Here is a 14,905-nt window from a genome sequence, read left to right as displayed (position 1 = left end):
AATGCAGCGCAGCATGGATTCGCCTGGTGACACAGCGGAAGCGGAAAGTCCGTGGATATGAAGAAAAGGAAATATGTGAGAAAACAACAGTCAAGCGATTCAATTTTATCAAGAATGTGTGTGTAAATTTCGTACATATTTTTAGCAGATTAATTATCCAATCATTGAGGTAAGATACGCGATATGTCTCCGTGGAAACACTATTCAATAACACACATTTACGTAAACCAGCCGCATTATCCAATGAAAGAAAGGATGCTGGTGATATTGAGTGCTTCCAAAACATTAATTAACGTTAGTTGCATATATCTTTCTACTGTGTAGTTTGGGTATCATCTTCAGAGATATTCCGTTGTGTATCTTCAATGGCATCTATAAGCCGAGTTACATGAGTACTTGTTTGCTGTCAGATCATCTCACGACGAACCGACTTTGCTAAAATGCAACCCTGCTGCTTTGAATCAACTAAAATGCCCATGCAACAAACTAATAGCACTTGTAGTTTCATTACCTCCATGCAGTGTGTACACTGCATGGAGGTAAGTGTCTCTCAGAGAGTTCCATGTTCACTGTTCCATTCACAACAAGGAGGGCTCTAATCATTTCCATAACTTTCCTTGGCTTCCAAGGAGTTTATAAACACATATACCACCCACACCTTGCAATCTTGCGTCTCCCTTTGGATACTTTACAGTTTCCACAGTAGATTATATTTCAAGTACAAAACATTAATCTCATCCCATTCATCTGTTTCGAAAATGCCCTAACAGGGTTCCATCTTTTGAGATCAAAGGTAGGAGGTTTAGCTGTGTAACGGCACCTCCTGAACTGGGAATAGTACAGACACGTGACCTGTGCCATGGATATTCACAGTGGGAGTCCCAGTGTTGGAGACTAGCTTTCTGTAATGATTGAATGTCGATCAATATTCTGACTTAAACTAAATTAGTTTCAATCAATATTATACCTTATTGCACGTTTATCACCTTGTATTATTATTGTCATCATAGCCCTTATTATATACTACAAAATAATCATAGTTTGTCAAAATTTGGAAAAAATACCTTGTCAACCATTCCACCATGTTCTGCTCATTCATTCCCAGGGCAAGATGAGCGCGGAGGCAGCGGAGCGGGTCAGCGCTGCCCCCGGAGGCCGCCCCAGTTCCCCGGTCCAGACCTCCTGGTTCGAGTTCCTGCTGGACGGAAGCCTTCTGGAGACGCACCTCCACAAGGCCAGCCCGGGTCAGTGGTGCTCTGAACCTTTGGTCTCTAATATGGAGCGTTATGTTTGTTGTGGGGCTTGTTACCTTTATGCTAGTAGCTACTTACTACATCGTAGTTACTATGTACTACCGAGTCATTTCGATTAGAAGATGCTCTTTTTCAAAGGGACAACGTTGAATGCCAATTCATGTTATTGAGGAGTGTTTAGAGGTTAGGGCGTCTTGGGTACCGGTAGGTTTAAGACAAAAGGGCATCGAACCCAGTAACTTCTTGGCCTTTGGGAGTTGAACACCCAATCTGCTACACTTTCCTGCCCTTAATTTGGTCAAATCAAGCTATGAATGTAGATCTGTTAATACCGGTTAACTATATTTTGACTCAAGGTTGATTATACATTTCAAGAGAGAGCTCAAGAGGTTCGTTTCCTTATGAAGACGTGTGCATTATGCATTTTAATGCACTATAATAAAAAAATTAACTAGATTTCCGTTCCTCCATACTCAGTCTTTGCCGAGACGGGGCACTGGGGCAGTGTGCACGGTTGTTACTTGTGTTCACTATTCCATGCTTGTTAGATGTTGTTGTTGAACACGTGTTCCTCCGCAGACCCCACCGCGGCCCAGCTGATCGTCCAGTTCCTGGAGCAGGCGTCCAAGCCGTCGCTGAACGAGCAGAACCAGGTCCAGCCCCCGGTGGACAACCGCAGGAACCGCACCCTCAAGCTGCTGGCGCTCAAGATAGCCGCCCACATGAGATGGGACCTGGACCTGCTGGAGAAAGGGTGGGGGCTGCTGAGGGAGAGAGGGGGAGAGTGTGTGTGAGGGCGAGAGGGTGTGTGAGGGCGAGAGTGTGTGTGAGGGGAAGAGGGTGTGTGTGAGGGCAAGAGTGTGTGTGAGAGGGAGAGTGTGTGTGATGGGAAGAGAGTGTGTGTGAGGGTGAAAGTTTGTGTGAGGGCGAGAGTGTGTGAAGGGGAAAGAGTATGTGAGTGTGATTTTTTTTTAAATTTTTTTTTTTATTCATTTTACTCACAAATGGTTTCCCAAAAATGTATGCATGTGTATATACTTGAACAAAATCTAAAGTCCAACATGAAATCAAATATGTAATCCAATTACGACTAAAGACTCAAGACTCCGGGACGCATCTTTTTATCCAGGCCTATGGAGAACAATGCTTCACTTTAATGGCCGTATATACCTTTGTGTTTTGTCCTTCGGGTTTCATGAAAGTCACTCAAAATGACAGCTGATATCACCAATATTAGTTTTCATATTCTGTGTGTGTGTCCCTTCCACCCCCGTCAGCCTGAGCATCCCGGTGCTCAACATGCTGCTGAACGAGCTGCTGTGCGTGAGCAAGGTCCCCCCGGGGGTGAAGCACGTCGACCTGGACCTCTCCACCCTGCCACCCACCACCGCCATGGCCGTGCTCATCTACAACCGCTGGTGGGTCCCGCACAACCGCCGCTTAAAAACGATCCACCTGTTTTTATGCGCATTTTCAATTTGCACTTAAAATAAGCGTGTATACAGGTCTCAAAATACTGTTAGAGTTTTTACATTAAAGGGACGTTTTAGATTTGATTGACATCTGCCATACCTTTTGATGAAATCACACCACATGACCTGTCGACTGATTTGGCATAAAAAGCACTGCATCGCTAGCCTCCCGCCACTCTGCCTGTCTGTTGGTGACGGTGTATAGTCCAGTGGAGGCTGAGATTGACCCAGCTCTTAGGAAGCAGGGCTACCCAGTACAGTGGGCACCCCTGTGCCGAAAGGCCTGGTACATGTTTGTAACTGGTACTTGTTTTTAAACACCTAAAGAACATGTTTCTTTAAATAAATTTTATATCCCTCAATGAGGATGCCAATACATTATTTTCGACTTTTCTACTAAAAAAGTGCTAGTTGGTTTTGTGTGCTTTACGTTTCTGTTCCTCAAGAAAAGCATATAGAAAGTTTGTATATACATTGTATAAGTGTTTGTGTTTGTTTCGTGAAGGGCCATCAGAACCATCGTGCTGAGCAGCTTCCCAGAGAAGCAGACCAAACCCGGACCCCACCAGATGAACATGTAGGTTTCACCGGTTCTTTACCACATACTCGGTTTACAGTAGAAAGTGTTGTGTGATGACATGGTCTGCATCACCTTCTGGTGGCAGACAAACGTATGGGAAATGCACACATGATAACGTAGTACATTTCTGTTGCTCTTTTCTTCCCCAGGTTGAATATTATCCAGCAGGAGAAAGAGATGACAGAAAACATCCTCATTGTGGTGTGTAAACCAAAGAAACGATTGACACACACACACACACACACACACACACACACACACACACACACACACACACACACACACACACACACACACACACACACACACACACACACACACACACACACACACACACACACACACACACACACACTGGTTCAAAGGACTTGGCCGTCGAATGATGTATTGTTGTTGTTTTGTTTGTGGTTGCCGTGGCAGCTGAAGGAGCAGTCGGCGGACTCCATCAGCGTGCTGGAGGGCGCCCTGCGGCTCCACAAGGACTTCTACGTGCACAACGTGCGCACGCTGGACCTGCTGGGCGCCGACGCTGCCGGCACCGCCAACGGGGAGACGGAGGCGTCGACCGCGGGGCTCCGCATCAGTGCCCACGAGCTGCACTGCCAGGTGGGCGGGGCCTGTGGTGGGCAGGGCCTGTGGTGGGCGGGGCCTGTGGTGGCCGCGACAGCGGCGAGCGTGTTTCGTCGGATAGTGCTGCTTTAAAGTGATGGATACGTGTGGACTTTTAGTGACTTTGTAAATCTTGACTGTACTTTGGAAGTGTATTTGGTGGCTCCTTCAATTACTTCTCCTTATAAAAATGATATAAATTTCTTTTTTTGTAGAAGTAAAAAATTTCAGTTGGTTATTTGCTGCAATAACGACATTTGTAAACAACGTCCCTTGTACTGGCAGCGACTATACAGCGATGCTAACCTGTTTGTGTGTGATCCAGGTCCGCTACGACCTGGGCGGGATCTACTTCCAGCAGGGCTGCACTGACCAGGGGGCCTACGGGAAGGCCATGGAGCACTTCAGACTGACCCGGGACCTCCTACAGAAGGTAGGAGACCAGAATCCTTATAAACATATTAGCATTTTATCTACCTGTTTCGTGTTGTGGTTCAAATGGCTCCAAAAGTGTATTAGGAAAACATTTGTTTAAAGAAACAGAATAATTTGTTATGGTTATACTGCAGTATGTTAGGCAATGCTATGGTGGTGTGTTTTGTTGAATAATTATGTTTAACACGCATGAAAAAAATACTATTTCAAAGGATTGATCTTCAAAACTTCAGCTGTTGAAAGATATTGGAAACTGTTCCTGCTTGAGTTGCTTTAAATGGAATACTCTACTATCTCTGTATTCAGAATGTATTGATGGTTTCGATGTTAAACACCATTGGAACCGGTCTTGAGAGGTGCTCTTGTTTATTGTGGGTGTGGTTTAGCTTGGCTCCTCCCTCCATGTCCACCTGGATGAGAAGCGATTGGCCGGCTACTGGAATGCCTGCCGGGCGCTAACCGGAACCCTGGGCCCCGCCGACGCCACGGCAACGCCCTACGGCCAGATCAACAGCCTCATCAGGACCCACAACCACCAGGTGGGAACAAGATGCTGCTCTGATATCACCATGGCAGCGATTCTCAAGTTCGGGGTCGGGACCACATGTGGGGGCCTGGGGGATGGCTGTAGATACGTACATAGATAGTGCATTTGCGATTACCAAAGTATCCAAAAAGTATGAAGTTCGCAGTATGCAACAACATACTGAGTACATATTCACTGGGGCATCATTGATATTAATGGATAATGCTGTTTCTAACGGTTTCAAACCTAAAAGCTGGAGATACGGCCCACGTTACGCACCACAATACTAAGTGCCGCTGTGTTTCTCCATGTCTCCACAGGCTCTGGTGGAGGCCTTCATCCAGGACAACACCAGCCACAGTTTACCGAACCACCTCAGACAGTCCGTCCTCCGAGAGTACCTCCACAAAGCCCAGCAAGGGTGAGACCACCTCTACTCAATAGAACCCCATATTCTGAAATACATGAAAACTACCAAATACTCTTAAACACACTCAAAACCACCAAATACCTACTCTTCTGTGCAAAATGAATTAGGAGGAATCCTTGAAATGTCAACATGTAACTGATATTCACAACCCAGAAACCGTATTGATCAACTGGAATTCACTCGTCAGGAATATCCCAGAAAAATTATATAAATGAGCATTAACCAGACTAACTTCTTAACTTTCACGCGCCATGTACTGATCAACACCACCACTGCCAAACAGCTCATTACCGTTTCGGTTGCCTGTTGTGCTTCCAGGGAGCGGGGTCTGGACGACGTGTGCCAACAGCTGTGCGTTTGTAACGCGGTGCGGGACGCGCTGCAAGGGGAGGGGCTTAGCGTGCGCTTCCACCAGCTGCTGCTGAAGCCCAGCAAGCGGCTGGTGGACTTCATCCTGGAGGTAAGGGCGGCCAGCCCCATGGCACTGCGTTTTAAAGAGGCACTATGTTCGTCTTCCTGTTAGCAGCCTCTAGGGGCCTGAGATGCTGTGGTAACAGTGAACAGCCTCGTCCGTTTCTTTGAATCGTGGATGTTTCTTTTCTTTTCTTTTTTTTAACGTTCTGCTGCAGATTGATTATTGGAGTAAAAAGCTGCAGTGGAAAAGTTACATAGTGCAGCTTTAACTGTTATCATTGTTATTTTACTTATTATATAATTATTAAGTCCTATTTTTAACACACTAGAGTTCCATTTCTATCAGATCCTTTTTGGGGAAATAGGGATTTAATTGTTTCTTGGTTTTCAACCTCAACTTGGCTTCGAACGCAGTGCACACTCAAACCATTCAATATCCTCACCTTGCAGGTGTGCACGCGGTCCCTGGAGAAGGACCGGCCCTCTGAGACGTCTCGGCAGAACATGGCCAACTTCATGAAGTGAGAGGGGATACATCTGACCACGTTTTCAACCACGTCCGCAGAACACCCAAACCCTTAGTCTGGTGTAGTGGCCAGGGCGCCGCACACCCCTACCGGCTCCTCAACAACCTGTCTCTGTAGTGTCTTCCATAATGGACTTTCTTGGTGTTCCCTGTTTACCTTAATGAATCGTCTCTCTATTCCCCGTCTGCCTCAATTTACTGTCTCTGTATTCCCTAGTGTTTTCCTTGATGGACTTTCTCTGTATTCCCTGTCTTCCTTCGCGCCCTGTCTCTGTATTCCCCGTCTTCCATCACAACCTTTCTCTGTATTCCCTGTCTTCCATCACAACCTTTCTCTGTATTCCCTGTCTTCCTTCGCGCCCTGTCTCTGTATTCCCTGTTTTCCATTACGACCTGTCCCTGTAGTCTCTGTATTCCCCGTCTTCCATCACAACCTTTCTCTGTATTCCCTGTCATGATAAAAAAACCACGCTTCATTAATAATCCCATGTGCGAATCATGGCCGTCGCAGCACAAAACACAGCCCAGGACAGCAATGTTAATGCTAAATACTAAATGAAAGAGGAGATGAGGAAACGCACGCTGAAGCCCTGTGTCCCCCCCCCCCCCCAGGACCCTGTGTGAGAGCCTGGAGGAGCTGCCTCTGGTGTTCGTGGTGTCCTCCCACAAGCTGTTCATGGAGCTGCTGCGGGAGGAGGAGCGCAAGGCGCTGGTGGAGCAGATGAGGAAGAGGTCGGCCACCATCAACCTCAGTGCCAAGCCCCTGCCCTCCTTCTACGACATCCCAGGTACCCGGGGGACGGGGGGACACGGGGGGACGGACATTCCCACCCTGTCTTGCACTCACTCACTCACTCTCACTCTTTGCTAAACTCACTCTCACTCTCTTTGCTCAGACACTCACTGTGTCTTGGACACACTCACTCACACACTCTCTCTCCCCCTCACTTTCTCTCATATGCTCACGCCGACGCACTCTCTCACTCCCACTCAAACCCTGTCACCCTCTCACGCACTCTCTCACTCACACTCAAACACACTCACCCTTTCACGCACCCTCTCACACACGACCACTCACTCTCACACTCTCTCACTCTCTCACTCTCACCCTTTCACTCACTCCCTCACTCACTGTCTGTCGTCTGTCTCCCCCCCCGCTCTCCCCCTCTGTCCCTCCCCCCTCAGCCTCGGCCAGTGTGAGCATCGGGCAGCTGGAGCAGCAGCTCATCTTGTCCCTGGAGCCCCGCAGGGTGCGTCAGATCCTGATCGAGGTCCACGGCATGGCCCAGAGGCACTTCTGGAGGATCAACAGCAAGGTCAGAGGTCGCCCGCCGCAGCACCCGCGCCTCCCTGTGGGCGGAGGGACTCGCTGATGGCCCGTAGCGGGGGTGGTGGAAGCAGCGGTTGTGCCACGGCTGTTTGGGTCGAGGGAAAAGGCTGCACACTGCTGTCCTACCTGGTGTTTAAATACACTGAAGGCTTTACTGATGCACTCAAAGTGTGTGTGTGTGTGTGTGTGTGTGTGTGTGTGTGTGTGTGTGTGTGTGTGTGTGTGTGTGTGTGTGTGTGTGTGTGTGTGTGTGTGTGTGTGTGTGTGTGTGTGTGTGTGTGTGTGTGTGTGTGTGTGTGTGTGTGTGTGTGTCCGTCCCACAGTGGGAGGTCCCCCCGGACTACATCAACGTGATCCTGGGCATCAAAGACCCCCTGACTAAAGACCTGGTGTACATACTGATGGCCAAGGGTCTCCACTGCATCACCATAAAGGTGTGTTGTCTGAACGCTTGCTCTATTCGCCCTCAGTTCCGGCTAGATGTCCTATTTACAATGTTGTGCCTGCAATGCTTTGATTCTAGCTGGATAGGGGTTAGGGTGATGACAGGATGAACCCAGAACCAAAGGGTTTGGGGTTCATTTCCATGGATTTACATTCATGCCCATCTCCACATACTCCTTTTAAGCTTCATTTAACAATATACCATTACCTCTCCCTTCTCCTGAATAACTATATTATCATTACTATTATCTCTAATAATATAATAATCTCTTACAAATTTCTCCTACGGGCTATTGATGAAGTTGTATCTAAACTATCTGATAAAGATAGTTAAAAATGGTCCCACAAAATAAAGTTACATAACAGAAGCTAAACTAAAATGTAAACAACCGCTGCCGTCCTGCGCTCTAATATCCCATGATGCATTGCGCCCGCCCCCGCTCTGTGCAGGACTTCGGCCACGCCCGGCAGCTGTTCTCGGCGGGCCTGGAGCTGGTGACGGAGTTCTCCCCGCGGCTGCGGCAGGTGATGCTGAACGAGATGCTGCTGCTGGAGGTGCGCGCCCACGAGACGCTGGCCGCCGACGGCTGCCGGGACCGGCCCTCCTCCGACCTGGTGAGCCGGGTCCGCGGCTACCTGGAGATGAGGATCCACGGTGAGTCAGGGTGGGGGGGGGGGCGGGGCTACCTGGAGATGAGGATCCACGGTGAGTCAGGGTGGGGGGGGGGGGCGGGGCTACCTGGAGAGGGGGCGGGGCTACCTGGAGATGAGGATCCACGGTGAGTCAGGGGGGGGCGGGGGCGGGGCTACCTGGAGAGAGGGCGGGGCTACCTGGAGAGGGGGCGGGGCTACCTGGAGATGAGGATCCACGGTGAGTCAGGGGGGGGGGCGGGGGCGGGGCTACCTGGAGAGGGGGCGGGGCTACCTGGAGATGAGGCTCCACGGTGAGTCAGGGTACAGGGGGGGCGGGGCTACCTGGAGAGAGGGCGGGGCTACCTGGAGAGGGGGCGGGGCTACCTGGAGATGAGGATCCACGGTGAGTCAGGGGGGGGGGCGGGGCTACCTGGAGAGGGGGCGGGGCTACCTGGAGATGAGGCTCCACTGTGAGTCAGGGTACAGGGGGGGCGGGGCTACCTGGAGAGGGGGCGGGGCTACCTGGAGAGGGGGCGGGGCTACCTGGAGATGAGGCTCCACGGTGAGTCACCAGACGGGGAGAGGGGGTCATTTTGGATGCCATCAAAAGCATTGAATTCGTTCAATGCTTTGTTGTCTGTAACACTTGAAAGAAGGTTCTGTCGTAAGTCATTCATACGCTTTTACATTAGTACATTTGTTAGAAGAAAGAGATACAATAAATCAATGTTTCAATCATTAACAAAATATGAATATACAATTGTAAATGATTACTATGGGCTCGGCCTACCAGCCTGTCCAGTGTGCCGTCGCAACTGGTAGGCCGATCTATAAATCACACATTGATTGATCATCTGTGATGTCACTAGAGGGTCGATTTTGACCTGGCTTGTGACGGCTAATCAACAAAAAACCTGGTGGGAAAATATGTTTCCTTTGAACACGGCACTTATCAACCATCTATAAATGCAGAGCGTTGCGTTGAAGTCTGTAGGCGGTATCTGTTCATCCAGCCGTGACCTTTGACCCTCTGTGTCGTCCCCCCCCCCCCCCCCCCAGACCTCCCCCTGAGGCAGGTGGTGGGGGAGGAGTGTGTGGCCTTCATGCTGAACTGGCGGGAGAACGACTACCTGACCCTTCAGGTGCCCCCCCCCCTGGTCCAGAGCAACCCCTACATCAAGGTGAGCCCGGTGCCCCCTCCCTCCCGCCTCCCTCCTCCCTCCCTCCTCCCCCCTCTCTCCTCCCTCCTCCCTCCCTCCTCCCTCCACCTCCCTCCCTCCTCCCTCCCTCCACCTCCCTCCCTCCTCCCTCCCTCCACCTCCCTCCCTCCTCCCCCCTCCCTTCCTCCTCCCCCCTCTCTCCTCCCCCCTCCCTTCCTCCTCCCTCCTCCCCCCTCCTCCCTCCTCCCTCCTCCCTCCTCCCTCTCGCTGTTAGCCCGGCTTCTCCGGACTGTTTTAGCCGTAATAGTACAAGTAATGTAGGATCTCTCCTGCCAATTACTAGGGGGAGGGAGGGAGGAGGGAGGAGGAACTAGAGGGAGGGAGGAGGGAGGGAAGGAAGGAGGAACCAGGCTGCCTGGTTCCTCCTTCCTTCCCTCCCTCCTCCCTCCCTCTAGCACTTTTCGCAGCAGTAGCAGAAGGCGCACTGACTGATGTTATGGTGCTGATGTGTCATTTGTATTATGCAGGGGAGGTACCGGTAGGATGTTTGCAAGATGGTTCAAGCCAGGCATTTCTTTTAACACCTTTTTGATTGAAATGTTTACTATTATCTCTTAGCAATTCTTTCGACAATTTTATTTAGACAATTATTATTATTTTATTATAGAAATGATATGATGTAAATTATCTTCATAGAAGCTAGATCGTATTTCAGAAAATGGAAAATAAAATAAACCCTAAATTCGTTATCGTTAAACGAAATGTAAGGGTCAGTTACATTCAGCAGCAAGGCACCCTGGGTAATGCTGCAACCAACATGTTCTAAATCCCCCCCCCAATCACACTCTGATCCACCCCGCCCCCCCCCTGCTCCCCCTGACCCCTGACCCCTGACAGCTGGGTCAGCTGCTGGCCTCCACCTGCAAGGAGCTCCCGGGGCCTAAAGAGAGCCGGCGCACGGCCAAGGAGCTGTGGGAGGTGGTGGTGCAGATCTGCAGCATGTCCACGCAGCACAAGAGGAACAACGACGGCCGCATGGGCCTCATCAAGCACCGCGAGTCCAGCATGGGCATCATGCAGCGGTCCGTGGTTTGGTTCTCACCGGAGTGGATGGCTGTTGGGTTTGACTGGGAGATAAGATGTGGAATGGAATGGATGGAGTTTTGTTTTTGTGTTGATGTGCATGATGTTAAAATACACAAAAAAGCATAAGTTGTCAAATTGTGAGATTTGATCTCAAAGTTCGGAACGGAGAGTTCGGAACGGAGTCAAACGTTCACATCCCGGAAACATCAGATTTTTACACCGATGAATTTTATAAAAGACGATATTATTCTAGCGACTGGGACAAAATGGTATAGACTACTATATTCAATATCAAAATAATACATATTCACATGTTAAAAATATTGTATGACGATTGTTATACATGCTGGCATGTTTCATGACGGCTTTCAAGAAGCATCGCCGTAGCAACTGCCATCCTAAATAATTTTCTTCGTTCTTCCAACCTCTTTTTAGGAGCAAGTTCATCACTTTTGTCAAGAAGCTGAGGGTGAGTCAAGAATACATTGTGAATAACATGTGGGTCATAACGGTTACTGCCAGGCTTATGACGGATATATATATCAAACCTAACGGCGTTCTCCTGAACTCTGACAGGAGCCGCTGGTTCTGACTGCACTCATCTCCCTGTTCGTCAAGCTCCATAGCATCGTGCGGGTGAGTCTCGACTCCCTTCTCTGTGTCTCTCTCTCTCTCATTCTCTCTCCCCCTCGCCTCCTAGTGTTGACGTTGGTTGCCAAGGTAACGGAGGTGACCGACGCTAAAGTGATACTCGCGCTGCAGAAGTCACACTAGCAAACTGAAAATTGTTACGATGATAATATCCCGTGAATAATTATTTGACGTGTTCCCTGTTCTTTTGTATTTAACCCCGTTTCTGTCGGTAAAGAAACGTTTGTCTTTCCTCTCGTTTCAAGGATGACATTGTGAATGAAGTCACGGCAGAACACCTCACTATCTGGCCCTCCTCCATACTCAAGTATGTACTCCGTACTCCCAGTGCTCCCAGTGTTACTGCTGTTATTTGGTCTGGTCGTATCTGGTGGTTTGGTGTTTAATATGTAGCAATGTATACCGATACCACTTTAATCAACACCAACTGGTTCGGATGCCACTTTTTAGTTTGTATCAACTGATGAGGAATACAAATCTGACACATTTATTATCGTGTTATTCTGCACTTATTATCCCATCGTTGCTGTTGTTGTTGTTGTTGTTGTTGTAACCATCACAACAACGGACTCCACCCATCCCCCTCACGTTGTGCTCCCCCCCCCCTCCCTCCGTCCGGCGTCCAGCATGCAGGCGGTGGACGTGGAGGCGGTGGCGGTGACGGTGAAGGAGCTGGTCTCCTACGCCCTCACCCTCAACCCCAACAACCAGTCCTGGCTCATCACCCAGGCGGACATCTACTTCGGTACGGAGCTCCTCCCCCCTGATGCTGCCCCCTGGTGGCCGGGCAGGGTCACTGCGTCTGCTCGTGTTCCTATTGTCTTCTGGATGTGTCCCTGCTGTACTGTAAAGGCTTGCTGTCCAATGGTCGTCCTGAGGGTATCCATGTTATGACAAGGCAGTGGGATAATGTTGTTGGGTGTGTTGGACTCGAGCCAAACGGTTGTTGGTTCGATCCCCAAGGTTCTTGGTTCAATCCCCACGGTCTAACTCATCCTTGAGTAAGATGTCCTCACCCCTTCTCGTCCGCCAGTGTCGCCCTTCTACATAATAAGCTTCATCTATATTTGCAATTCAAACCCCCTCCATCTTCCTTTTTATACCAATTTTTTTTGCTGCTCTGTGGATCCCTTCTACGAAGTCTGTTGTAGGTACTTCCTGTCCAAGATGGCTGCTTTTTGACTCTCCTCTCTCCGTACTTCCTGTCCAAGATGGCTGCTTTTTGACTCTCCTCTCTCCCTCCTCTTCCTCCTCTTCCTCTGTCCAGTGACCAGTCAGTACTCGGCCGCTCTGCACTTCTACCTGCAGGCGGGGGCCGTGTGTTCGGACTTCTTCACCAGGCCCGTACCCCCCGAGGTCTACAACGACCAGGTAAACCCCCCCCCCAAGCCTCCTCCCACACCCCCGGATCCACTCCTAGCCCCAACCATCTGGTGGGTACTCGTCAAGGGGATGGAGACCTGTGTAGCCCCTCCATCACAGGTCCAGTCTCAAAGGACTTCACAGGCCCGCGTGATGTCACTTCCCCTGGCCCTTGGCCCTTATAAGGTCAAGGAAGCCTCTGGAGAAGGAATACAGAAGAGGGATCCCTCCTTCCAGGGACTGAATAGTGTAAAGTTAAGGTTGTGTCCTCATAGGCACCTACATCGTTAGATTAATAAAATGTATGACTGAGATGCGCAAAACAAATAGATGATATGATCTTGTTGGCTGCGTCATTCAGGAAACGCACATTGTGCCCCAACCGACTCGAGAGGTTCAAGAGAATTTTTAAAGGTTGCTGGTGGGAATCCTTACGCCTTCTTTTGCAGGTGCTGAAGAGGATGATCAAGTGCTGCTCCATGATGAACTGTCATACCCAGGTGAGAGCATTACCCACAATCCCAAGGGGGTTCCTCCAAAAGGAGGAAAGGTCAAATCAAGTCAATACTGTGGCAATTATTTTGAATAGTTAAATAATTGTAAGCATTGTTCTGTTTTTGTACTGTTTATGTCCTGAACACTAAATAATAATAATAATAATAATACATTTAATTTAGAGGCGCCTTTCAAGACACCCAAGGTCACCTTACAGAGCATATAGTCATCATTCAAAACTATGTAAAACAGACTAGGAATAAAAGGAAAACAGAGGTTAAACATGAAGAATAATAATAATTAATAACACTCAAAGACGCCTAAAGTGAAGGGGGGACCTCACTAACCACCACCAATATGTAGCACCCACTTGGGTGATGCACGGCAGCCAATCGGTGCCAGAACGCTCACTACACACCAGCTTGAGGTGGAATAATTGAAATGAATAGTTCTTTCTTTTTCTTTTGTGTATGTAGGTCGCGGTTCTCTGCCAGTTCCTCAGAGAAACGGACTACATGACGGCATTCAAAGCTCTTCAGGAGCAGAACGGGTACGTCCTGATGTACCGATCATCCCTAGGATACCAATCACACCCAATACCCGTATCAATGTCCAACTGACGTCTGTTTGCTGCTTCCAGTCACGATGCCATGGACTCCTTCTACGACTACATCTGGGACGTCACCATCCTGGAGTACCTCACACGTATCCTTCTACCGCGGAGACGTGTGTGTGTGTGTGTGTGTGTGTGCGTGTGCGTGCGTGCGTGCGCATCCGGTGACACTATTCCGCAAAGCTTGCTTTGATTGCAAGTTTTTGTGTGACATTTATTTGGAAGGCACATTGCTGGAGGTGCAAACCCTGAACATGTGATTTATGATGAACATGATGGTGATGTGTCGACTAAGATTCCGGTTAGCAGGAAATATTACAAAGTCATAAGGATGGCTGACTGTCATGAATGTAGAGCTGTTCCCCTTTAACTCCCCTTCAGACATTCATCACAAACGAGGGGAGAGTGAGAAGAGACAGATAGCAGTAAGTGACACGCACAACTTAAACCTGCATTCAACTAGTAAATAAAAAGGACATTCAATTCTAGTGTTGGCCATTGAAGCAGGCACAGTAGTGTCCCAAACTCCTGCGGAATCTGTTAGAATGGTGACACATTGCAGACTGTAGGGCAATGAGAGACCACAATAACATGAGCCGCGCCCTCTTTTCTCTCACTTTCACACTCTCATTCTCACTCTTGCTCATCCCCCCTCAAACTTCCCTCTACCCCTCTCTCTCTCTCCAGATTAAAGCAATTGGCCAGGCAGAGCTCAATACCAGTAACCCAGAGGAAGTGTTGCAGTTAGCAGCGCAGAAACGAAAGAAGCGGTTTCTGCAAGCCATGGCTAAACTCTACTTCTAACCGCCACTTGAACACTCGACTCACAAACCAACAAGATTTGTCATAGAAAAATAAACCTTTTTTAAATGCATACAAGATCGTT

General features: G+C 49.1%; 1 protein-coding gene and 1 non-coding gene across 3 annotated transcripts; both read left to right on the top strand.

Moving 5' to 3' along the window:
* The first annotated feature begins 10 nt into the window (after nucleotides 1–10).
* ints8 (integrator complex subunit 8) lies at nucleotides 11–14,898 on the top strand. 2 transcript variants are annotated; one of them, XM_060044250.1, is made up of 28 exons: nucleotides 11–75; nucleotides 1,106–1,244; nucleotides 1,833–2,007; nucleotides 2,531–2,671; nucleotides 3,231–3,302; nucleotides 3,455–3,506; nucleotides 3,726–3,911; nucleotides 4,240–4,347; nucleotides 4,736–4,888; nucleotides 5,196–5,296; nucleotides 5,624–5,765; nucleotides 6,170–6,240; nucleotides 6,858–7,033; nucleotides 7,431–7,561; nucleotides 7,899–8,009; nucleotides 8,470–8,674; nucleotides 9,712–9,833; nucleotides 10,710–10,894; nucleotides 11,334–11,367; nucleotides 11,475–11,534; nucleotides 11,795–11,856; nucleotides 12,176–12,294; nucleotides 12,817–12,920; nucleotides 13,361–13,411; nucleotides 13,883–13,956; nucleotides 14,047–14,111; nucleotides 14,401–14,444; nucleotides 14,707–14,898. In XM_060044250.1, the coding sequence occupies exons 1-28, from the start codon at nucleotides 58–60 to the stop codon at nucleotides 14,821–14,823; spliced, it is 3,018 nt and encodes a 1,005-aa protein (XP_059900233.1). In that variant the 5' UTR covers nucleotides 11–57; the 3' UTR covers nucleotides 14,824–14,898. The 2 variants fall into 2 exon arrangements, with proteins under 2 accessions (XP_059900233.1, XP_059900234.1); XM_060044251.1 differs by having other exon boundaries at nucleotides 15–169.
* Nucleotides 2,894–3,019, top strand: LOC132451761 (small nucleolar RNA SNORA65). The gene has a single exon (XR_009524212.1). It is a non-coding gene; the product is annotated as a small nucleolar RNA SNORA65 (small nucleolar RNA).
* Nucleotides 14,899–14,905: the final 7 nt, after the last annotated feature.

The sequence above is a fragment of the Gadus macrocephalus genome, chromosome 22 (genome assembly GCF_031168955.1).
Source record: "Gadus macrocephalus chromosome 22, ASM3116895v1".
Taxonomy (NCBI): domain Eukaryota; kingdom Metazoa; phylum Chordata; class Actinopteri; order Gadiformes; family Gadidae; genus Gadus; species Gadus macrocephalus.
The sequence above is the reverse complement of the archived record's forward strand: the minus strand, read 5'-3'. Positions and strand labels throughout refer to the sequence as shown.

Bases quoted from the DNA above. Each gene is read 5' to 3' on its own strand.
- ints8 (XM_060044250.1), top strand. The intron at 2,672-3,230 runs GTGGGTCCCGCA...TGTTTCGTGAAG, and splicing joins GTGCTCATCTACAACCGCTG to GGCCATCAGAACCATCGTGC. The intron at 13,412-13,882 runs GTGAGAGCATTA...TTGTGTATGTAG, and splicing joins TGATGAACTGTCATACCCAG to GTCGCGGTTCTCTGCCAGTT.